General features: G+C 41.8%; 3 protein-coding genes across 3 annotated transcripts in view; 2 read left to right on the forward strand and 1 right to left on the reverse strand.

Moving 5' to 3' along the window:
* smad10a (SMAD family member 10a) overlaps positions 1 to 9,132 on the forward strand; it is a 31,789-nt gene extending 22,657 nt beyond the window's left edge. The window contains exon 13 of the mRNA XM_073463091.1: positions 1,034 to 9,132. Coding sequence (XP_073319192.1) covers positions 1,034 to 1,245 — 212 coding nt within the window. The 3' untranslated portion in view covers positions 1,246 to 9,132. The remainder of the gene's footprint in view (positions 1 to 1,033) is intronic.
* A 3,075-nt stretch (positions 9,133 to 12,207) lies between these two features.
* Positions 12,208 to 16,803, forward strand: pex11b (peroxisomal biogenesis factor 11 beta). The gene is made up of 4 exons (XM_073463284.1): positions 12,208 to 12,475; positions 13,652 to 13,767; positions 13,851 to 14,052; positions 15,188 to 16,803. The coding sequence occupies exons 1-4, from the start codon at positions 12,420 to 12,422 to the stop codon at positions 15,597 to 15,599; spliced, it is 786 nt and encodes a 261-aa protein (XP_073319385.1). The 5' UTR covers positions 12,208 to 12,419; the 3' UTR covers positions 15,600 to 16,803.
* Positions 16,804 to 16,862: 59 nt separating this feature from the next.
* Positions 16,863 to 25,762, reverse strand: ilf2 (interleukin enhancer binding factor 2). The gene is made up of 15 exons (XM_073463283.1): positions 25,672 to 25,762; positions 25,113 to 25,172; positions 24,472 to 24,514; positions 22,905 to 23,009; positions 22,721 to 22,798; positions 20,808 to 20,910; positions 20,433 to 20,498; positions 19,991 to 20,107; positions 19,624 to 19,702; positions 19,413 to 19,500; positions 19,166 to 19,227; positions 18,956 to 19,070; positions 18,345 to 18,435; positions 17,528 to 17,694; positions 16,863 to 17,070 (listed from the first exon to the last, which is right to left on the reverse strand). The coding sequence occupies exons 1-14, from the start codon at positions 25,674 to 25,676 to the stop codon at positions 17,543 to 17,545; spliced, it is 1,164 nt and encodes a 387-aa protein (XP_073319384.1). The 5' UTR covers positions 25,677 to 25,762; the 3' UTR covers positions 16,863 to 17,070; positions 17,528 to 17,542.
* Between the last annotated feature and the right edge of the window lie 306 nt (positions 25,763 to 26,068).

The raw sequence follows: 26,068 nt of genomic DNA on the forward strand, positions 1-26,068 counted from the left end.
GATCAGACTGGCAGCATGAAAGACTGAAACCACAGTGGAGTGTAACGTAATGTGTTATGTGTCTTCACTCATTTTGGCATTGTACACCAGTTTAAAACATTGTTTTTAATTGGTGGATGCCGACGGTCACTGTTGGACCTGCATGCTTAGCCTACTGTGGCAGAGACATGACAGCAGATCAGAGGCAGAGTAGAACGGCTCAGTAGCGGGTCATGTTATTTAGCATGGCTAAATGCTACAGAGGGAACACAACAGACATTTCTCTGTGGAACGTGATGGTTCACTTGTGATCACTCAGTTTGGTCTTGTGCCCAGTTCAAAACACACAGTAATGCTCTGCCTCACATCCTGGCTGTTAACTGTTAATCTGTCGATGAGGACTAAAGATCACAGGTAGGACCAGCATGCTAGTAGCATAACAACATAGCAGCTTCTCCTTTTAGCAGACTGGTCAGCAACAACATGTCACACACATGTACCATGGAGTGACACTTCCATGGCGCCGCACAAGCCTTCAGTATTTCACCGCACCACCTGATTTGGTCTGAATGTAGCCTCAAACATAATTTATTGTTTGCTAGATAAAATAAATCAATACAAATGAAGAAAATAACCCACACCCAACTCTTAAATCAAACCTAAAGCCTTGTCCACCCCTTCCAATTCAATTTGTAAAAAAATTCAAAAAAGATCACATCAAATTGCTGTTTTTGTATGTGATTACTTACATTTTGCTTGTGAAATATTTGAAAATGTGAATTTACTGAATTAGAAATGTCCATGCCTACATGTAACTAAATGGTGTTCCATGTGTTTGACTTGTATGTTTTGGGGTGTTTTTTTGTAAGAGGTGACCAGTTTAGTTTTACCAACCCTGAAGTTTTTTTAGACACGATAAGCTGTCAGTTCTTTAAACTCAGTGGTAGTGGGTGTCTGTGTGATTAGTGGAGGACTGACTGATGACTTTGTCTGTGCTCTAATAGTGAGCGCCATTAACCGTCATTTCTCATGTTACGCTCTTGTTCACTGACAGGTCTGTCTGCAGCAGCGGGGATCGGTGTGGATGACCTGAGGCGACTGTGTATCCTTCGGCTCAGCTTTGTGAAGGGGTGGGGGCCTGACTACCCTCGGCAGAGCATCAAACACACGCCCTGCTGGGTGGAGGTTCACCTGCACCGTGCTCTGCAGCTTCTGGATGAGGTGTTGCACACTATGCCTTTGGCAGACCCAGGGCCAGCTAACTGAGGACTAAGACCATATTCAAATTGCAATCTGGATTCTATGAATGTTTGGGAATTTTTGCTTCAGGCCAAATATGCTATCTAATTGATACACAAAGCAAATCAATCAAAAAGACAAACAAAAAGCTAAACAACCAGTAACACATGATGCTTGTAACAATCAATGCACACATCACACTGTCTCAAAGACACACACACACATGCACACACACACTGTAACCAAAAGGTCTGTAGCAACACAGACATAAAAGTGCTGATGTCTTGGGATTTTTCTATTGCTTTACTCTCTACAATCTAAACTCAAACACAAGGGAGCCAGGTCTCTGAAGGTTAGGATTTTGAGCTGAATAAGTCCTATAGACATTTGTATGCACTGTAGAAATCCAGGGATGTGTTTCAGAAATCCAGTTCCTTATTATGCAATTTGGATTTCTTGCAATTGTAGAAGTGTTCTGCATACTCAGTCATGGAATACATACAGACATGTAGAAATCATGCATGATTCAGCTGCAGAGACAGCTGAACGCCTGGAATTTAATCCAGGAGTTTAAAACACTCCTACAGACAGATAACTGCATACCTCTGAAACATGCTGTCAGTAAATACACACTGAACACAAACAACGTTACAGTTCTCTTTACGTCTTATCAAACCAACTGATGTAGAAGTGTGGATTAAGGAAACCAGTGTTATGTCATCTTTGTGCTTGTACTGTGTTCTTCACTGTATGTTGATCTAAACTCGAACTGTTAGCATCGATAGCTGGTTATAGCCCTCATATTAAGCTCAGCTCAAGCTGTATTATTTTTGTACCAAAAGACTAAAAAGCCAAAAACATTTAGCTTTAAAGTAGTGTTGTTGTTCTTTGTAATGAAACAGTGCTACCCTGTATGTAACCAAATGGTTGGTGTCAATCACCAAAGCCAGAATACCTCATAAACGCAGTGCAAAGTCAGAGTTTAGTTTTCCACTAAAACATACACACTTTCTTCATCACCAAATCAGACAGAAAGTGCTCGCGCCCTCTGATAGGATCCTGACTACAACACACTATTTATTTAGGTTTATAATGTACCATGATGTGTACTGGCAGTACAAGTTAGTGTAATATGTGTTAATGTGGAACATTGGTTATACAGCAAACTGAGGCTTAGAGTAACTTCTAATGGTTAATGGAAAACAATCATCAGCCACTCCAGAGACAGAAACCTGAATACATTTATTGTCAGACCAAACATCAGGCTGCCACCTGAGCATGTGACACCAGTGCCTTTCTGTTCTCTGGTCTGATGGGTTGGGATATCATATTTTACAGTTTATTTGAACTCTGGGATGTTCTCTCCAATACTTCCAGATCCATGTGTTTGGCCATGAAGCAACAACAGGATTGAAAACAATGACTTGAGTCTGGGCAGGGGGCCGTGTGGCTCTCTGTGATCACACATTTAATGACAACATAGCTGATCACACAGCACAGCTCCTGTCATCAACCTTTATTTATGCTCACTTGTCTCATGACTTTGTGATCTTAAAACAGGGATTTGGGACCGTATTCACAAAGTGTCTTATCTTACCATCAGGAGTGCAAAGAGTTTCCTCATGCAGGAGTTTGTCACAAAGCTGCTCAGAGATACAGAGATACTATGGATTGGATTAGATTCAAATAGATTGAATTGTATTATTTTTTTATTAGATAAGATTAAATTAGATTAGATTAAAGTCATTTTCTGCGTGTGTTATTATAACAGCTAACAAATTACCCACCTCATAAAACATACAACAAAATAAAATTGGTGCAAAGAAACAATTCATTTAGTTTCACTCCATAATTCCAGTGTCTACCTAAGTTACGTGGAAATCTGTTCTGTATTTTTTTGTGTGATCCTGCTGACAAACCACCCAACCAACAAACGGACAAAACCTCCTTTGTGGAGGTAATAAGAGCACACTGGGATAAAAGATAACTTCATCAAAGATTAGTGAGAATGAAGTGGATAACTGTGACCCTGGACATTTGAGGAATAGGGCCTAGGATGTCCCAACATCTCTGTGTAGTTAGTATTTGTAACACCATAATCTCACAGCACCAGATGTGATTCTGACACTTTGGGACAATAATAGATGTCTGGAGAAAAGCTAGTTCAGAATATGGTTGTGGAGGGAAATAAAATCTTACCTCCAGCCTTACCTCCAATTCTGCAATTTCTTGTTTTTATCACCTCTCCTTCTTTGAGGGCAGGTTTCACAAGTTTTTTGACCGGTCATTAAATGTTAAAGTTAAGCTAGTCCATCTTAAAACAATCCTTAGTTGCAACATTGAATAGGCAAGGGTTGCTATAATCACTCCTCCTGCCCACACAAGCCATGAAGTGATACCTTTGTGCAGTGACTCTAAATAATAGATGGACGAAGACAAGGAGTGACTAGGACTCCTTAAACATGCTTATGGCATGTGCCTGTTGTATAGGAGAGACTTGAGAAACCCCAAAGGTTTCCTTGAATCACAGCCCGGACAGATATACCACTGTATATGTGTACATGCCTTTAGTTTCAGTGATTCACACTGAAGGAGGATACACACCAGAGTTCAAATAAACGGCTCCAAACAGACTTGTTGTGCACTGGGTCTCAGGTCTGTAGGCTGAGTGTACCATGTAGAGAGAGACCTGCTCTCCTGTGGCACAGAGCAGACTCAATAAAAGGGTACAATGTAATCATTATCTAAAGGTACAGTCTTTGGACCAATGGAACAGTGGGAATATTGTTTGTTGACCCAGATCCAAATGTGAATAACTGTACCAACTCATGTATCGGTGGAGCCAGGATTTGTGAGATGAGAGGTGTAGTTTGCCTCTGACAGCAAACTGAGAAATCATCTGATTCAGCTGCTTTACAAAGATCACCCATTAACATATGCATATTTGTGATTTGTGCCTTTTGTTGTCAACACTAGATGCACCAACACTGGATTGTCAGACAGACAAGTTTGTCTGTGTACACATGAAGACTCATGTTGCACATTGTGTTTTGGTTTTCAGCTGTTCAAACTCTTTTGATGGTATTCTGTGGTTCCCTCAGGTATCTGTGTAGCTCATCGAAGATATCACATGTGTCAAACTGCTTTATAGAGATAGAAAAGTATTAAGAAAGCACTCATCATACCTGAGTAGTATTATTTATTGCCTTAGTCTTTGTGTATGAGTGTAAAATATGAATGAGTACGCTTGGCACTATTTTAATCTTAGCATGGACAACACAAATAGATGTCATATTTATCTGTTCTCCTTTGCCCATATTCAGGGAAGTACAAGTGTTCAAGAAGGGTTTCTCACATAATGAGCAAACGTATAATCATCATCATCATCATCATCATCAGAGGATTATCCAGTCTCTCTACAATCAGATCACATCACATCACATCACCTCCATTATGTGTCCAGAGATGCTTTGCAGTTTGCCGCTGTCTATTCGTGCATCACTGTTGATAAAAAAAATGCTGAAAAATCCTCGTTAAAGTAGGAGGCAGGCCTCCCCAGGGTGGCTCCAGGCATTTTCAGTGAGGCTCAGTGAATGGAAGTGAAAGAAAATACTGCATTAGTTATTATATCAGTTATAATAGAGAATAGCCTAAATGTATGTGAGTACATTAAAGAAATAGTTCAGAGATACAGTAGTTTCTGCTGACTTTACTGTTTTTCCCACTTCCCAGAGTCAGAAATGAATAAATGTCTGAGGACATTTGGGTCGTTCTGAATACTGCGCTATCTTGGCTCAATTGTTGAGTGTTCATGGGATCAAATAACAATCACGATCCCATAGGCATCCAGCAAGTAAACTAAGTAAGGGTGAGGGCACCATTTTCCAAGCTTTGTATGAGGTGAGGCCCACAGTCTTACACTTTGAAAATCCCTGAAAGACCGATTACACTAGCAATTAATTAATTGGAAGTGTACCTACTGAACATTGTGTCTATTTCCCCCATTATTTGAACCAAATTACACAGGTCTTTCAAAGAAACATCTTGGAAATTCTTAAGAAACTGCAGACTGGTTAAACAAAGCATCCCTGTTTTTCCAGGCCCAAGGCTGGCTACTTCAAGAGTTCAGACTTAGACTTACTGTCCTAAAGTCAGCATTGTCAAGTCCACCTCAAATCTGTGTTCTGAAGTTTGCTTCTGTTGAGTCCACATAAAATGTGAAACCCAGCTTCCCCACACAGTGGTTGATGAATATGATTGGTTGTCGTGTCTGTTGTTTAATAGTATGAGTAGACTATTTACCAGTATAAAAACACATTGTAATAAACACACTTAAAGATTATAGAAATAGTCTGACTGATCAATGCAATCATTTTAGCATGGTGGTGTTGATGGTTGTCATGAAAACACACGTGGTGAAAGTCTGCATTGCTCAGAACCTTGTAAAACAGGTCTGCATGGATCAGAGTAAATGCATAAGGAGGAAGAGTATTAACACGTTGTAAACAGAGACACTTTCCTTATTAATTACAGTAGCAGTACATTTCATGTATGCGATGGAGATGGTGTACAGGTGATGTGTTTGATGTCCGCATGTAGAAACGAACCCGCAAGACCCCCCCTGTGAAATCATCACACAAAATGAAACCTGCTCTAGACTCAAGTGCTTTTGGACCACATCTCAACCTGGAGGACCTGAAAGATCGACAAAAGAATTTTAACTCAAGGTCCATTGTCTAGCTTTTTGTTTTTCAGCCACTTCTCATGGTCTTCATCAGTGGATACTGAGTTTGCTCAGGCAGACATAATACAGACATTAATAAGAGTGAGCACAACATCTGCTGAAAGTATCTACGTTCTGCAGAAAGTATGTGGACTTTCTGCAGAGTTGAGATTATTAATGTCATGTCACCATTCCCAAAGTAAGAACTAACTTTCATGCTCAAGTGCTGAAAGGTGTTTTTGACCAATATGCTTTGAAGCTGTGCAGCAGAGTTACAAGAGCAGGACCACATCTCAACTGCACCTTTTTTCCAGCATTCCTAGCAGTACCCACCTAACCCTCTCCTCTACTTTTGCCCTCGTCTTCTGTGCCAGAACCAAAATCACTAAACATTGCCTTGAACACACTCAGAAAAGCCTTCGAGCCATTACTTCATCCTACGAATAGCATCATTTATCCACTCACCTCATCTCAAGTATGGACTTACTACCCCCATTGGATGAAGATGTTTTTGGACAAAAATCTCCAAAGTTTCCATCAGCTCACGCTGGCAGACCTGGCAAAGAGGCCAAAAACTTCTCTGAACCCTCTGTGCCTCAGACTCCGCTTTCAGGAATTTAAAAGCTGTCCATTTAGCAAGTGACTCCGGTGAGTCTGTTCCATGGTCCATATCGGTACCCGGTTCATCTTCTCAGCATTCAGGACAACTATAAATTCACAGACAGTCCATTGCTGTCACCGCAGGTCCCCCGACAACCAGCTTTCATCAAATATTTCAGACTGTGATGTAGCCAAAAACTGCTAAAAGCTAAAGGATACTCAATTCAAGGAGCGAACAACAGGGAAAAACTGTCAATTCTCTCATAACAGCCTGTCACACCCACCTCTCCCACAACATCAGCTCTCTTCAGGCTTCATGATTGGCTGATTTGCTCAACCTCCCTTTCTTAACTTCTGCATGAGCCCTCTCAGTATCGCAACCAGAGAATACTCCTGAAAGAAAAGCATTACCATTGATCTTTCAGCAGCACCATCCTTGGCATCGATAGCTTGATTCCAAGTGCAAACTTCTCCCTTCATCACACCATTTTTAACCATTCCATCACCCTTATCAAACTGCTGGAAAGAGTCATGGGTCTTTAAAGTGAACCTCAGTACTTTGAAATATCTGCCTACCCACTCTAACTTCAGGCCGCTCTTTGGAGTCCACTGGCAGGTGTATATAACATTGCGGTTAGGCTCATGTTTGGGTTTAAAAGCAGCCCTAAACTTTTCGACACCCTGTCAGAAGCACTTTGCTGGTTCCTGTCTCACAACCAGAAAATTCCATTCCTTGTCCATCTCTTGGACGATTTCCTCATCATTTCTCCCTCCCTCACTGCCACCAGATTTTGGTCTGGTCAATCTGACTTCAGTTTTTTTCCAACCTCAGGGAGCCTCAGGTAGCCCTACTACAACCGTTGAGTTTTTTGGTATTACTGAAACAAATCTGTTTCAGGCTTCAGTCCCAAAAGCTCAACTGAATCAACCTGATCTCTACACCAACTTCTCTTCCTCATAGGGAGATGAAGCCACTTCACCTTCACCCTAAGGATCATTCTCCACGATCATTTTTTCTGCGACTTTCACAACCAGTACAATATAATGGTCTTGTCACCATGACCTATTTGGTCACCTATGCCCATTCCGTGATGGTCATGATTTTAGCTTCTGCTCTAAAATCCTGACTGACAGCCTGGGCCTGTCCTTCAGCCATCCTCAAAATCCTCGTCACCCTCCTTGTACTGCAGACTCATCCTCAATCCTTAACCCCATGCCAATACGCCTGCATTTCCAGCTTGTCTTCTCAGATGACTCCATGGTATCCTACTCAGACCTAATAATCTATCAGATCAGCTAACTCCCACCTTTTCCTTCCTTCCGAGACCCTTGCAAACTACTCGCAATTTTACATAACTCCAGACATTCCTTCATGATCTGAGCCACCACCTTGGCCTCCAGCAACGGCATACCCGAATACCCAATAAAAGTCGTGGCCTGTCGGTGGGGTTTGGGGGTGTGTCGTGCCCAGGTGCTATGATGGATTCACAACTGAAGCTTCTCCACAACGCAAGACAGCAAACAGAACTACAATCCAGCGTCATGCCTTGCACACAATCATTTTCATAAAGAAATTGTTAACCACATCTTGATGATGTTGTGGTCCTTGCTAGTGAATTAAAGGTGTCTAGCTGAGTTTTAGGAGCAGTACCACACCTCAGCTGCCCCTGTTCCTGCATTCCTGTAAATCCAGTTTAACTCTTTCCTCCTATTTGGCTCTTGTATTCTTCAGTTTTGCACCCCGCCATTGGTCTGTCACAGCCTCTACAGGTCCGTAGGTTTTCTTACTTTAAGAGTGTTTCATTCTGGGCATGATGTAGACAGTTGTTGCTGTGAGTCGTAACTTCAATATTGATATACGGTAGTGCGCACAGAGTTGCACACCAAGCTCTGTTTCTCTGGTTGTCCTTGTGATGTTTTTAGTTTTTTGGGGGAAAAAAACATTGAATTCCCACCTGCTTCATTCTAAAAATCTAAAAACTGTTGATTATTACCAATTAAAGTAATAATCCATTGTAAGTTTTCATTAATTGAAACACTTCTCTGTAGGCTTTAAAGTTGGTTTTGAAGTTTCTGGCTCTGAGTATGCAGCTGTAGTTATGAAAGAATCTTCTGCATAAAGACCAGTCCGATGAAGTGCAGTGCATGTAGTGGTCGAGAATTTCCAAAAAGGGTTACCTGCTCTGCAATATCTCACCCTGCTTCCTGGATCATGTTGTTCTGTTTTTCATTAGTTCTCATTTTAATTTTTTATGCGTACCTCGGCTCTTGTTTCAGTTACTTCACTTCCTGCTGTTTCCTGCCTGTATGATTGCCTTCCCCGCCCTGATTAGTTTCACCTGTCCCTCATCAGCCTTCCTTCCCTCGTGTTTAGTCTGTCCTCCCCTCTATCAGTGCCATTTTGTCTGTGTTCCTTGTGTCAAGCTTTAGTGGTTTGTTCTTTTTAGTATTTTTGGATCTTTTGATTTGTTTGACTGTTTGGACTGCTTCTCATGTTTTGACGTTTGCCTGCCTCACCATCCTGTAAGCCTTTTTGTACCTTTTATTTTATTTAATTTTATGTTTTTGCATTAAATTGTTGAACTGCTTCAGCTCTGCCTCTGGTGTCTGCATTTGAGTCTGATTCTTGCGTTCTTTGTTACCCTGCTTGCACAATTGTGACAGCGTTATTGATCTATGTCCACTCCATTTCAGTGCGCTGTGGTCCAACTTAACACATAACAGTAAGGCCAGGAAAAGTATTTAAATGGAGTGTAGTCTGTCAGCCAGTGGCAGGACCCACGTTATTGTCAGATGACAAAAACAAACAGCAATGTCAACCTACAGGACCAAAGCCACGGTAGCTTTTCTAGTTGACATATAATTGCAAGCATGGAAGGTAATGTTCACAATACGAATCTATGTAAGACTGAATGACTTTCAGCAGGTGTCCAAGAAGTGCACACAGGAAGCTGCTTCTCTTCCAGCAAACTGAGGACTGATTAAAGTCTTGTTCATGCACACATTGAAGGAGCATTGAGGGGTCGTGGTCAAATGCCAGACGGGGTGTATTGGAAAATGACAAATCCTATTATCCTATCCTATTTAAAAAAGAAGAAAACCACTGAAATCACATTACCAACCAAAACCACAGATGATCCATTTATTGTTCTAGTCTGTTTTTAATGTGCATTTTGTTGTGTACAAACAGAAATCTATAGATCATCCCATTCAGAAAACACGAAACATCAATTATTCTGACACTTACATAATATTGAAAATATTTGCTAATGAGTTGAATTTAGCTATGTGAGAATATTATTTTTATTTTGTAGTTACTTTATTGTAAAGATGTGCTGCTTGTACTGTTGACTGTATATTCAAATAAAATAAACTAATGGAATTGTCATATTTATACAGACTTTGTTGATGATGTGTTGTTACTAATTTATAAGTGAAGCTCTTTTCAGAGAGCTGTCAGACAGCTTCACTGACTGTCCATGTGAAACAAGGACACCAATTCCACATGTCTGCCTCACTTTATCAATCCTGTTATTGTCCCTTGGATTTAGATTTTGTTTTATCTACTAAATTGATGTAAATGTGTATATGTGCACTATTATGTATTAGCATAAAAAGCATTATATATCATATATAATATCATTCACATTGGTTCAGTCCCTCACTTCAGTGTTTGCTCCTCTAAAACCAAACCTCCAGGCCTGACATGTAAACACACATGTATGTTACTATGACTGTTGAGCACACTAGAGGGGAAAGAAATGAAACACTTACCTCCTACTTACCACTAAGAATGGACAAATATTGTTTAACTACAGATATAGAAATAAACAATGGAAGTAGACACAGTCATAGACATGCAGTACAGGCATTTACCTGGAAGTGTTTTCATTTTGCATTGGAGATTCCAAACAATGTTGACCTTATGAGAAAGATGTGGCAGCCTGTTGAAATGCTTTGTGTACGTTGTCATCAATAAAAAGTTTCCTAATGATTCAGTGATCTGTGATAGTTGAATAGAGTTTCGACACTGAGAGTCAGTAGTTGATATGGAGATCAGGCCTATCCTCACAAGCAGGAGTCCTCTGCAGTAGTGAAGTACAGCAGGCCACATGGAAATGCAAAGTGAACACATGCAGCCTACAATCCCTCCTACACAGCAAACAACAGGCTGCCAGTGAGCAGAAGGCCTCAGAGGAGGAGAGGCCACTCTCCCTTCTGATGGGTGTGAATCCTGCTCCCACTTCAGATGAGGACGAACACTGCTAAACACGAGGCAGAACACCCGGAGGACAGAACAGAAGACTGGAGTGGTGTGTGACATCATCATGATATCACATGTGACAGTTGTGGACCCAGGACTAGAGGCTGAATGAACACCAGAAACAAACACCATGATCTGTCTGTGAACACTAGACCAAAACACACAGCAGCACCTGGAAGAGGTCAAAGGTCATCACCTGGCCTGCTCCTTCATCTGAAGAAGACATTGATATGCAGTTAAAAGCACCGAAGTGCTGGCATGAAGACCTTTGAATTGACATTTTCTGCTCACACTACTGTTCCTGTGGGCAGGAATGAGCTTCCATGCTCCAATACAAAGCTGCTCGGTTTAAAAAGTAAATTCATTATGTAATGCTGATTTATTATAAACCTATGGAGACTTCGGCATTTACAGAAATGTTTTTTCTTATAGCCCAAAACAGCTGGCTGGCACACAGACCACATGGACAATATAATCTCAAAGCATGCAGTTTATACCTGTTTTGTTGAGTAGCTCTGGTTCATGTGGCTGAATACTGAAGATAGCTGTTGCATGGTTAAGCTGAATGTGACATCGAAGTATTCCTCTCAAGACTGATTATCAAACTGTACCAAGGAGTTACCTAAACAGAACTGAGGAGGTGAGTCAGGGGTACATGTGAAATGTAGATTGATCCTAAAATAGGATGGAAAAATTCAGGAACATCTTTTGAAGAAGATGTCTCTGTTGTGTTTTTTTAAAGTTCCTTCCTGGAAAGATTTTAATTCAATATTTAAATCATTGGCTGACAAAAGTCAGTCAAAGTTACACAGTGTAAAAATACTATATTAAAGTAAAAGTAAGTCAAAATTCTATATTCAAATTTCCACTGAAGTAAAAGCTCTTTATGGTTCCAACAGACGACAGACAGGCGATAGTCTGAGAGTTTCAGCTGTGATTCAGACTACAGTGAGCAGCAGTTAGTGGTTACCCTGGTGCCCATATCTGACACATTAAAATACATCATATTTAATACGTTGAGCATATGTTTTTGTAAATGTAAAATCAAAGTAATTACAGTCATAAAATGATTGCAGTTAAGTAAAAAACACTGTGTTTATGAGTGGATTAACCTGTTAGGGGACACTTGGCTCTCCACTGAGCCCCCACCTAGTCCCACCTGATGTGAACTGAAGTTTTATAATATGAAGAGAGCAGCCAGAGACCAACCTGACCTCCACTGCTGGAACATTGTTACCTTCAGTCAGTTTGTGGTAGTTTGGTTAAACCCATTTTGATTTAGAATTCACCGCATCGTGGCGAGCTTCTTCTCCAGTCCAGTAGGTGGCGGTAATGCACCAAATAGCTGTCTAACGTTTACTACTGTCAATAAATACAAAGAAGAAGAAGCTGGACGGATGCGGAAGCGAGTCAGAACCGTGAGCGAGTAAAGTTAGACTGAAGCTCTTCTGTGATCCAACTCCTGCAACTACTGGGTTTGAAACTGTAGACATCCCCCTGAGCACAGTGAAATTTAGCTGCTAACTAGCTGCTAGCATAAAGGTTTGAAGCTAGTTAACGAAGCTAGTGGTGATCGAGCAGCTGTTCCAGGCCGAGAACAAACAACAAGCTAGTATGGACTCCTGGGTTCGGTTTAACGCTCAGAGCCAAACCAAGGAGAGAGTTATTAGGTAATGTTTCCACTTTTACTAACAATAACGACGACGTTGGACATGTCAGTGTTGCCATGATCCTAATATTTACGCACATTACCAAAGATTCACTAGTTAGTTAGCTAACTTTTATCTGTGCTATGTGATGGAAGTTGACAACTAATCAAACGTGGTTAGTGTTTTAGTTGTAATTGCAGGCTGCTTTACGAAGACTACACTTTGGACTGAGTTGGTCCGACATGGTTTCTATATTTGATCAAGCTTCGTGTCTACAGTGGCTGACAGGAGCTGCGGGTGTTGTGACAGGTGCACACTGCTCTGACACTGAGGGACGGCGTGTTGTCTGTCTTGTTTCAGACAGTATTAGTGCGTTTGAATCACAGTTTGTCACTGTGTATATACTTTAACCTTCGGCTCAACTAAAGAAGGGCTTGGGTGTATGTTACCATGGCAACTGATCCCGGTCAGGCTTAGCTTCACATCAGGCTGACTCAATGTTACACTCAGTCTCTCTGACTGTGAGCTGTTCAGTGCAAAGCTCTTTATCACTGCAGCACATGTAAACTGAGCACATGCTCATGGTGCTACACTTCATGCATACTTTAAGATTCGAGCTCATCTTTTCTTTTACTCCTAAATATCTGCATGGCATTCCAGTCAACATCTGGGCTTTTACACTCACAGAAGAACCTACAGAACCTGGCTTATGTTCTACAACCTGCTGCCAAAGTTCTTTCTTTCCCAGTCGCAGTGGTTTGTTAGTTCATCATGTATTGTCAGGTGCTTCACTATAACCCAGCTGATACTGATGTTTTGGAATTCTAAGTCCAGTAATGACATATGAACATCTTAACATAAATAACACCAGAAACAATCTTGACACAGATGATATTTTATTGAACTTGAATTGTGATCAACGTGCACTCTCTGCAGGACATTTTACAGTGTTACAATCATCTTGTCAGTGTTCTCTGATGGACAGACCATGCCCCCTAGTCTGGAACTTCTCTTTTGACACTTCTTACCTGTTGGCCGATACGTATACACAGAGATTTGAATGGATCTGAAATAATCTGACATATCGGCTCGTTTATTGCTCTACCTCTACTTCTCACTATAGTCTGCCATCCTGAAGCCCCTTTCTTAAACGGCCCTCTGGGCAGCTTACTGAGCATGTGTGCTCTGCTCTCACAGGGCTGCTCAGTATGCGTGCACCCTGCTGGGCTACACTCTGAAGAAGGGCGGGGCAGCGGCTGAACTTCACAAAACCATCAGTCAGCTGGAAGCACACATGAGCCTGACAAGAAAGTGTGAGTGAAGCAGCCATTTTGAGATTATTGTTCCAAGCACCAAAGCTGAAGGACTGTGGCTGATGTGCGTTTGTGTCCCACAGTGCTGCGTCTGGGAAACTCCGTGGAGGCACTGGAAGCCGCAAAGAGGGCCATCCATCTCTCTGACAGCGTGCTGAGGCTCTGCCTGACCATCAGCCACCTCAACAGAGCCATGTACTTTGCCTGTGACAACGTCCTGTGGGCTGGAAAAACGGGCCTCATCTCCGAACTGGACCAGCACAAATGGAGTCAGAGATCTTTCAGGTGAGGGAATCTTCTTTCTTTTCAATGTGCACCTTTTAATGCCAAGCACATCTATAGCAGAAATAATCAGTAACCTTTGTGGAGTAAAAAAATAAAGAGGCTGATGTACGTGGTGTTTTATTAGATTGCCGCTGTTACTTCTGTGATGAAGTGAAACGAAATTTAAGTTGACATTACCTCATTCCACCATGCACGTGTGTTCAGCCTGTTACAGAACATAAACACTTGAAACAGAGTTCAGTCTCAAGCTTTCTCACATGCACTGTAACTGTGGATTAATCCATAGTTTACCTGGAGGAGCTGTATGTGTGAACACACGTCTGTATTATTTGCCTCGGACATTTGGACACAAATCATAAATGCATGTAGTTTTGATATCAGCGCAAACACAGTCATCATTACAGAGCAGTCTGTACCAGTCTGGAAGTAGGTGGTCGTCACACAGAGGTCGAGTACGGCACAAATGTGGTCTGGGCTGAAGTTGGTCTGTCCAGCAGATATTTATATTAATATTATATTAATACTTTAACAACACATCTTTACTTTTACTTAAGTCTGACTTTGGGTACTTTTTACTCGACTGGTTTAAGCTGAAGTTGCAGCAGGTTTAGGTTGAATCTAGATAAGTGAGCTCTTGTGTCACAAAGTGTCCTGTATCAGACAATGCAGGTTTAAACCTGACAAATGTCAAACCACACCTAAGCTAATGACTGAGCTTCTGGCTAAGAAATGCTAAACCACAATATTTGTTGTGTTGTGATTTGCTTTTCTGCTGAAAAACTCCATTTGACAGGTCAACAGGGGTTAAACCTGGATCATTTTAATTATTCTGTTTTAGATTTCTGTTCATCGTGCATCTACATTTCCAATAGTTTCTGTGGTAGTAACACACTCTTTGTCACTGATACATAAATGGTTAATTTTTCTTCTGAGCCAGCAGAACGTTCTGGCAGTGAGTTTCATGTCAGTGGAATTTCTGGAGCACAGAGAATTAGACCCACAGTTACATTCTAACCATCTCAGGTCCAAAATAAATGTGTTCAGAGAATGCCTGAGTTGATTTTTGTTAATATTCAGATAGTGGTACTGTGGGGCCAAAGTTAATTTCACACCATCTGTGTGGTTGAATCTGCAGGTACTACCTCTTTGCTCTGATTCTCAACCTGACTCGAGATGTGTACGAGCTCCGCCTCCTCATGGAGAGTGAAGAGCGGTACAGAGCCTCAAAATCTCCACCCTCACCCTACCCCAGCACCACCCTGCCTGCTGACAGCTTGTCCTCATCCTCACCTGCCGCGCCGGCCACCATTGCCTTGCCTGTCATGTCTGCGTGGCTCCGCAGGCGGCTCCACCTGCTGGTGACAGTGCTGTACAACAACCCTCCGCTGCTGTTAGACCTGCTGAAGAACAGTTGCGATATCTTCGTCCCCCTGGACCGGCTGGGGATTTACCCTACCGGGCAAGGCTTTGTCGGGGCCTGCGGCCTGGCCTCCTCCGTCCTCTCCATCCTAACTATAATCAACCCTTGGCTCAAACTCAAGCCATGACAACAGGTACATGTTTGAGGGCTCCATCTGAGGAGCCACAAGGACAGCTGAGATCAGCTTCCAATAGGTTTAACACACCGATCAATATGAGGAGAGAGTAGCTGCTGATGCACTGTGAATAGTGGCAGGGCATCCAAATCCTTTAAACTTCCTCAGAATAAGAGAAAGCTTGTATCAACCAGGACTATTGAAACCTGTGTGACCCAGGTCCACACAGAGCTGCAGTGTAGTGATGCTGCATTCTCACATTCACAAAGCTAGCCTTCATCACGACTGTCATTCTATAATAATATAATAAAGTAACTGAGCAGCTCATAGTCCTTTCACAGGAAGAATGCTGGAAATACAAACTCACCAGATGGCTGGCAGTCTTCTCTAGTGACTGATCCAGCCTGACACAGACGGGCCTTTCCAGTGAAGTCAGTCTACTGAGTGTGCTGCTGCAGAGTGAGGACAGAGGGCACATCCTGCATCGTCTTTGCTCCAACTACCTTTGTATTGAGTCACAGCACGGGTCATTGTTGTCAGGTCGAGGGGTTATGGCTGTAGCAGCCACTCATACAATAATACACCAAACCAAAATACTTCAGGGATCAGTCTTAACAAAAAGTTCCTGCGCACCAGCAGCACACAACTCACATGTGATTATATTTCTACTCTCCATCCTCTGGTGTCTGCGTCGGACAGGCTCATATTAGATAAGACCCCCCCCTCCCCTCTGGATTTTTAACAACCAATCAAAATAACCAGGAGGTGCAACTTTAAGTAAATGTGTTTCTTGCCAATTTGCACCGAGCGAGTTTGTACTTTCAACATTCTTCCTGCATTCCATTTTTCAAAGCCACCAACTATAAACAGAAACTGTTAAAGCAGAAATGTTACTGTTAAATGCATAAAGTGAGATATTTATAAATAAAGAAAATACATATTTTATAACCTTGAGTCTAACAGATCATCATCACTTCCTGTGTTTTGTTAGTTCTAACTGAAGTTTTCATCATTAAATATAACAAATCCAGAGCAAAGACATTTTCTAATCAATAAAACATCTCCTGTCACTCATATCACTTTATCACACCATGTTGTAAACAGTATCTTTCAAAATGTACACGAGTTGACATTTGTGTACTCAAATCTAACCTGTTAACATTTTGTTAATGAGGTTTTTCTTGCTGCATGTAATAAAGAGTTTGTGACTGTTTGAGCCACTTTCAGCTTCTTGGATATCTGCTTTAGTTAAGGCACAAATAACAAGACTCGAGCTAAATGAAAAACAAAAGAAAGTTTAATTTACCATGTTAATGTTGACTGATACAAATAAAGTAAAAACCAAATGGAAAATAAAAACAACACAGGACCAGTGCCCGGCAGGTGGAACAATTGTTCCTGCTGGTGTTTCTGTTCAGGTAACATCCAAAGAACACAGCACGGCCCAATTGACAGGACGTCTTCAACGACTGACCAATATTGGCTATGGACAGAGAGTAGAACAAGTGTGTTATGACTCTAGATGTCAAAGTGAGTATATGAACAGTTTACAAACAGCTTTGTGTATTGTGTGGGTTGATCTCAGAACCTCAGCCGCACAACAAATGTGTCTACTACATAGCATTGGGGGTAAAGAGGTAAATGTTTTGTCTCTTTTTTTGTGAACTAACCCTTTAAAAACAACACTGATAATGAGAGCAACAGATCTGATGTATCTTCTTTGTGTTTAAACTGATTAAAATGATGGCAAACTGAGCACTCTACTGTGGCTTGTCAAAGAAAAAACACAGTTCCTGTCCTAACAGTGGCTCATCAGAGAGAACCCTGGTTCTAATACTTGGCAACAAACAAAAACAGACACATCTTCTCTTTTGAGCCATTAAAAAAAGTTTAGGGAATAAACTTGTGTTGTTGATGGTAAAATGTAGAGATGCTCCAACCTGAGCTCCACCTCGTCACTCCTGGGTCTCCATGCTCTCATCCTCTCCGTCTCCTCCCTCCTCCAGAGCTTCGTCTTCCTCCTCCTTCCTCTCTGGAGGTTTCTCATATGCCTTTTCTGATGGAGTGACGATCACACCGTCCCATGTGGACATCTCTGTTGCCAGGTCTGCAACAACAGTCCGATTAGCATTATTCATTCATTTTAATCGCCCACACAGGCTCAATTTGTGGAATCACAGGTCAGTATATGAAACATGCAACTCAATGTCCCATGTGGAGAAAGGTTAAGTTCTGTCTGTTTTTGAACATGACTGAGGGAGTTCTTTGGCAATTTTGCTTTAAAGTGTGTTTGAACTGTCATGAATCCCACATATGATGTTTGTCAGGTTAAAAGATAATTTTCCAAGTCAATAAAGTCAGTTTGTCAAACTAATGAAATATCAGACTGAAAATACATCATTATAAGAAATACACAGCCAATGGTCTCGTTAGTGACGACGTCTCGTTGAACGCTCACCAAAACCCCTAACTCAAACATTGTAGAGCTGCTCCTGTATGTTACCTTTTCTAAGGCCAGTCGGCTCCATGTTGGTGACGTGTGTTGAGTGAGATGAACACCATATATGAGATTCATGGCACAACTCAAACAGGATCAAAAAATGATTTGTTTTTCCTCTTTGACTTCTGTATCTTTTTTTTCCGAAATAAGGTTCCATGAGATCCACTGGAATGATGATCTGGCAATGATCTTTAAAATCCACCTGCTAATATGAAGCCCGCCTATACTGCTCATATTGAAGAATGAGATTAACTTACAGCTGGCATCTCCCTCAAGACCAAGGATCTTCCTGTAACCTCCATGAGAGAGCACCCTCACCAGGGTCTGAGCTGTGAAACACACCATGTCCTGCACAAACACACACAAGGAAACATCATCACACTGTCATCAGGTTCATGCAACACTCAGAGCTTTAACTCTGTTAAATAGCCAATAGTTAGATAGCCATGTTCCAGTGCGATACTGCCTCCTACATCATTAAAAACTAGGGTTGCAACGGTATGAGATTTTCACAGTACGATAACCATCTTAGAAAATATCACAGTATACAATGTGACACAGTTGTTGTTATTAGCATCAGTTACAATGACCCTCACAGGAATGAAAAAAGGCTTTTTTGAAAAGTATCAAGGTAACTTTATTTACATAATGCTAACACAGAAGAATTCAATACTGTAAATAAACAGATGTACACGTTACAATAACTGCCAATTTTCACACTACCTAAGTATAGAACGCTGCACCCATATTGCAAACGCAACCCGGGTGTCCCAAATTTCACCCAAACAGCAGTTTTATATTCTCGCATCATAAAGACTAGAACAAGCTCCCTGTAAGGCCTGCAGTCAGGGGGCAGGAGAAGACCTACCTGCTGTTCCAGGGTCATGACTGTGTGCACTCTGAAGTTTCCACTCTCGCAGGGGTCAGTGATGCCCACAGAGCCGGGCAGGAAGAGACCAGCAGCCAGCATCTGCAGGCAGCGTCTTTAAAACACACAAAGTCCAACACAAAGCTTAGAGACAACGTCCCATCTACAGTGACTGTAACTATCTGAATACTGAGGGCAGTGGGAGCCAACCTGTAGGCCACATTCAGGGACAGGGGCTGCCTGGACGGGTTGTTCATCACTGCAGAGTGGCCCTGGAACAGAATGGACACCAGCCTATCACTGGTGGGGTACATGTGCCAATATGCAACACCTACCCAGTCTAACATTCAAGGCTTGAGGTGTACATGCAGTCACAGGCATTTGTATTTTAATCTGACCGTGTTGTCACGTAAAATATCAGCACTCAGACTGTGAAGCAGCAGAATTCTGGTCTTACCAGCAAGTCCAGGATCCAGGGAGTGAGGGGTTCAAAGCCAGGGAAGCGCAGCCTCAGGTCCTTCAGCAGGCGGATCAGCACTTTGACCCTGAATATTATCAGCATCAAATCAATAAATTCAGGCAAGCATATTAGAGTCGTGCCTCTACATGAATCAGCTCTGGTAATAGAGAACAGCAGGCGGATTGGTAGTTAAAGGAGATGTCCTTACGTTGACTGAGAAGCATTCTCCTCAAACCAGCGAGCATGGCGGATGGCAGCGAGGGCACTCTGCAGCACCTTAATGTCCACTGAAGACACAACACACAACATTAACTGGTGTCACAGGCTGGATTAGAAATACAACTGAGGTCTGTGAGCATCAACACAGAGGAAAGATGACTGACAGTTTCATGAAGTTTCGTAAGACATTCTGTAAGGACATGTTAACCCTTAAGCTACAGGGTTACCATAGAAACACTTCTTTTAAATGCTGTGTACGTGTGTGTGTGTGTGTGTGTGTGTGTGTGTGTGTGTGTGTGTGTGTGTGTGTGTGTGTGTGTGTGTGTGTGTGTGTGTGTGTGTGTATACGCTCGTACAGTGCAGCTCTGGGTCCAGCTTGCGCAGGTTGGGAGGGACGGTGGTGATCAGGATCTTGACGGTAGCATCAGCTGAACTGATCTCAAAACCCGTCTCATTGGTCAGCATGGACAGCACTGAAAGCAACAGGTACACAGTCAGCTGCCTGTCACAGATACACTACCATAGCAATGTTACATTTCCAGCTGACTGTGGGCCACATGCTCAATAAAACCTTAACAAATACAATGTGCATGCTTCAAACAAATGGCTTGGGTGATTTTCACAGGACACGCCTCAACTAAAACTGGTCACTGAATTAAACTGAAGTCCATCATCTAAATCCTGAATTAAATTAAACTAAATAATATCACACAAATTGTTAAATTAAAAAACATGCACATATTTATCCAACTTTTTTAAACCTTTTAAGAAGGGAACAAAAGTTCATTGTTGTGTTACCTTCAGTAGGGTCCTGTGTGCGAAGTGTCTCCACTACTTTGTTGCCGAGGGCAGCAACTGCCTCCACTGTAAAAGAAAAAATAAAATCATCAGCATCCAATAAAGAAATGTCTCTTTGCAGTAAAATAACCAAGAGCCATTTGCTGTTCTGTCAGCTGGCCCTTTACCTGATCCACACAGGTCTTTAATCTGTACATCATACATCCATATCATATAGACGATTGGATGGTCTGACTTAGAACAACCAACACCTCCAAAAGCTTTTAATACTGGGTCATAGTTAACACATTGGCAGCAGGGTTACAGTTTGCATTATTACATTGAGAGCCTCTTCACTTTATATGGAGATGACATCACTTCCTACTGATCACTCACGTGTAGGCAGGATCTTGAGGATTACAACCAGGTCCGCAACGTTGTGCCCTGTCGTCATGGTGCCCTTCTTGTATGAGCCAACCTGACGCACCTCTTCAATTTGCTATGAAGAGACAGAGGTCCAACATTATCAACATGCAATGCACTCATTATTCACAGGCTCCATTTAATGATTCTGAAAACTTACAGTACAACTCTTTGCGCTGAAGAAGTTGTTTTTGATACCCAACATGTCACATTCACCACGTTTATTCATTTGTTATCACAAATGTTTTCAAAAGATTAAAACAATCCTGATATCATCCCTGTTCCCACTGCTACACTAGCCCTTTTCACACAGAGTCCGCATCATCACCGCACTGAATGCTCGTCTTTACGCTGCCTTCGTTTGTTCACACTGAACCAAGCAGCGCCGGCTTAAAGCTGCTCCAGTGTGTCATTTCATACAGCATGCCAGCGGAATCAAGAGGTGTGGCGGTACACATCATGACATTGAGATGTGTGTTTTTTTCAACATGTTTCCCCCGGTGTCCCCCTGTTAATCTAAACATGTATACACTGACTGTTTATAATCATATGGATGCAATTATGATGTGTTGTGATTGATATCCTGACCCACCAAACATCCTGGAAAGTGTCAAAATTACGTTTTTGCTCCCAATGACATAATTACATAATCACCATCAGTAAACAGGACCCTGTCTGGATCTCACTCGCGGGGAGTAATGCTGTTTTCTGGGGAAAGTTCACTGAAGTCTCGGCCAGGAGGGCTGACAGTCACTGTGATTTCTTTTCAATACTCCAGAGAAACAGGATGACAGAGGCTTTTCCACATATGGATGCATGCCTAATTGCGCACAGCTCTGTTAACAGAGAGACGCACTTGTATCGTCTCCTATAGTACAGGTAATGTAATGTTTTCCTCTTTAATGAGATGTATTATTTCACCCACCAGCAGCCCATCTGATATTATCACAATGTTTAGTTTATGACCTGGACCGCCCAATCCACAGATTTCCCACGGTGTCCATGGATATACCTGTGATCCCACATCACCACCGTGAAAGAATCAATCGTGTGTCTGCAGTGTAAAGTGTAATCAGTTCAAAACTACACTTGGAAATTAGTGATGAACTTTCATGGATAATTTTTTCAATGGCTGATCTCTGGAGAAACTAACAGCTGGATCTGCATCTGCTTTGCTGTCTGTTTTTTCAGAGTTCAGTTCCTGTTTCATTGTCACAGTTTTATCACTGGACATGTCAGGATGTGATGCTCCTGCTGATATCCTGATTATTCATTTTCATGCAAACAAAGCTTTTGTTAAACACGTTAAACTTCCTCTGGATTGTGAACCGACGACATTAAAGTTCAAACTGTGGCTGTGGTTTTCTGTCTGTTACCTGTTAACAAACAGCTGCACATGAAGAACGAGCTGCAGTCTGTATTCATACTGTGTACTGTGTATTTATACTGTGTACTGTGTCTGCTTGGAGGCACAGGAACCATTTCAACTCTGATTGAATTGCATTGAAAGGGCAGTGTGAATGGGGCCATTGTTAAACGTGGAGGCTGAGATGTTCCAGCAGTGTTTTTCCTATCCTGGTCCGGGGGCCCTTGCCCTGCATTTCTTTACAGGTTTCCCTGCACCAGCACACCTGATTCACATGAGTGAGTAGTTATCAGGCTTCTGCAGAGCTTGATGACGAGCTGACCATTTGAATCAGGTGTGCTGGAAGAGGGAATATCTTACACATGCAGGGCAGGGAACTGGACCATGACAGAAGAACACTAATCAGCATTATACAAGTACGGTGTGTTGTCAACTTACACACCCCGATCTGAACTACAATAATGTGCACATCACTCAGTCATTTAGGTTTTTAGCTGCAATCAAAGAAAAAAGGACTCACCACTTCAAAGTTGCCTGGTGCAACAATCAGGTTGTCAATGACATTGTTGATCTTTGTGACCAGGGACAAGATGGAGGACTAAATGCAGGAAGAGACCAATAAACAGGGTTTCTGTCAGTGAATGTAAAAGACACACTGCATGAACAAAAGATAAATAAATCGTAATTTGGTATTGAGGACTGACCTGCTCTGCCGGTGTGGGGCTCAGGTCCTGATTTCTCTTCAGCAGACACTCACTGAAGGCCGTCTCGTCAGGCGCAGGCTTCACTCTGGGGAAGGCCATCTCACACTTGTGACAAACAACAGTCTGCGTCAGTACACACACTAGTAGAATACTATGGTCGTTTTACAGAAATCACATCAAAAACATGTAACTATGGTGACTTATCACCCCCTGAAAAAAGGTCTGAGCCCCCTGCAGTGATGTGCAGGTGTAATCCAGGACCCTGTGACATCACGGCTGGGTGTGGCTACAGGTGCTTCTGACAGTTCCAACAGCACATGAATGCACAGTCAGAAAAATTGTTTTTCCAACTGGGATTTCACATGGATGCCCTCTCAGGTCAGAATACCACAAGTTGATGTCATATGACACTGAAACATGGCAGATGAAAATAAACATTGGGTTGATGGTGAGAGAAAGTTATATATTGTAAAGTCACTGCATTGTTTCCTTGTCACTCAAGCTTGGAAACAGCTGTCAAAGTGTTGTTTAAACGTTCAAAGCGTTAAAATACAAAACACCTCCTTTTTGCGTCCATGATATACATGAACACACTGAAGTCGGAAGAATGACTTCCTAACTCAGGAAAAGGGACAATCTAAGAGCATGTGAATACAGCAAGAGCACACAAGCACACCCAAAAATGATACTGGCTGCGGTCAGAGGTGAACTAGGCCATCCACACGTACACGGGCATTCCTTAAAACAGAGATTTTGCTATGCTTCTGGCCTTTCTCACACACATAAACAGCTTTTTTAGGTTGCTAAAACCGACCTCATGACATATGGACGTTTTTCCATTCGAAAACTGTTTTAACCACCGACTTGACCCATACTAGTAACACGAAACAATGACTTTATTTTAATTACAGAGCTCCTGTCAAATCCAATCCATATACAGGCTACTGATACTGAGGCTACTACTGATATCAGTTTGTATAACATGTTTTGTTGTAATCTTTAAATTAAAAATCATTTGTATTTTGATTTAATACATTTTCTCATATCAGTATTTTGTATTTTATTTTGCTTGATTTCATAAGCAAGTATTCGTATTTTGTAACAAGATACTTTGTTGCATTTGTGCCCATCTTTGATCTTTAACTGCTTAAATTCTTGATGCCAATTAGTCGATCAATGATTTATCATTAATATCTCTGGTCTGGACTCTCAGAAACAGATTTTTAAAACGATGACGCAGACACCCATGTTCACATCCTGACAGGGTCTTTATCTGCGTATATATGTATGGAGTATGTTATGATACGTAGTATTTGAGTTTGTACATGAACAGAATGGATGTTATATTGTCTATTTTAGAGAGCCAAACAAACAGTAATAGGAAAAAGACTAAAATGTTATTTTCTGTAACTAGCACTACTGACATCTGAGTTATTAATTTTTTATTATTGACAATATGCCAGCATTTGAGTGCTTCAACTTCCTTTTCTTGTGTTCCCTGCTGAAGTGAAAACATACCACCACCACCACCCCTACCCCCCTCGACCAACGTAGGATTTTTACTCACCACATAAAAATCAAATGGGATGTGTGGGACAAATGGACGGTACCTAGACAGGAATGAAAAAGAGAGCTTCAGAGTTTGTAGTTTGGCAGTAACAACTGCGAGCACTGCACATGAATGTGGGGGATCAAACATGGATGGATGGTTATTTCACTCCAAAGTGGTGACATCACAGTATCATGAATATTTATTCTGAAAATTAAAGTAAAGTAAAATGTAATAAAAGAGGTGTGTCTTATTCGTCCCATTTAGTAATACAATTGGTTTGTGGTCACTGGGTCATATGACATGGAAGCTATTGAAAAAAAGCCATTATCTTATAAAACTATGTTTGCCAAATAAATACATAACACATTGGCAATTAAAATAAGTGAGCTATATGAAATCAGTTCAGTGTTATTTTTGTCAGAATTTCCCTAATATCATATTGATGGTCCCTGAGTCTGCTAACCGTCCTCCTGCTGCCAACACTGGGTGACACTGAGGAAGAGACGCCGCTGGGTGTCTCCGGAGTGAATGTCTGTCCAATATCCAACCTGAAACTAACTTCACCTCGGTGCAGTCTGAGGGAAGCATGCTTTAGGTGAATCTGTCCGGACACTAGAGTCAGGCTCGGCTGCTGTAATGAATAATAAAGAACTCACCCCTGGACCAGTCCTCCACGGGACCCGAAGCGGCCTCCCCGGCCCCTGCCGCGGTCTCCTCTGGACACAAACACAGTAACATGTCGGAGCTGCTCACTCACTTTAACTTGTAAAACACAACCAATACTCCCTTTAAGCACCGTTTCGTCCCACTGCGAACATTAAGGGCTAATGCTGTCTCCTGGACCTGATGGACCCAGCTGCTACGCTATAACCTCAGCTACGATACACATCGTTCATTCATTCAATCAGCTACATGGCTAGGCGACGTTAGCCCGCTGGACAGTTGACATATTACACATGTTAAAGTTAAATTCCTCCGCAGCTTAACACCAACGCGCTTCACGGCGAAGATACACTTGGAAGAATTATTAAAACAATTTAATTCGATAGCTCGCTAACAGGTTAGCTTGTAGCCAGCGTTCAGACAATGCACGCTGCTAGCTTCATGTTATGCTAACACAACTCGCACTGGAACTAAGAGCTGCAACCAACATGTTCTCGTTACAAACTGTAAAACACAATGCCATTTATGTTAAAGGGGTTGAAATAGATTTACCTCATTGCGTACGACGTTTTGATGATCTAATGAGCAAATCTAATGAGAACTGTTCACTGTCCCTCAATGGACCGGCCCCCTTCTGCGCATGCGCCTGCTTCCTGTTATTTCTCCTTCTTCGTGGTTTAATGTCGCAGTGCTTCTTCTTCTTCTTGGCGTTTTATGGCGGTTGGCAAACAACATTTTGGTGCATTACCGCCACCAGCTGGTATGGAGGGTGGACCGGGAATCTAATTTACATTTACTAATTCTGATAATTAAAGGAAAATAATAACTATAACAAAGAAATAAATGTATAAAATAAAATAAATAAATAAAATAATTTTTTGTAGAATGTCTCTTAAATCAAAACTTAACTTCATTTCTTTAAGGTTCTGTATAAATTCCCTTCTCTCAG

This window comes from Pagrus major, chromosome 3, assembly GCF_040436345.1.
Source record: "Pagrus major chromosome 3, Pma_NU_1.0".
In the NCBI taxonomy this organism is placed as follows: Eukaryota; Metazoa; Chordata; class Actinopteri; order Spariformes; family Sparidae; genus Pagrus; species Pagrus major.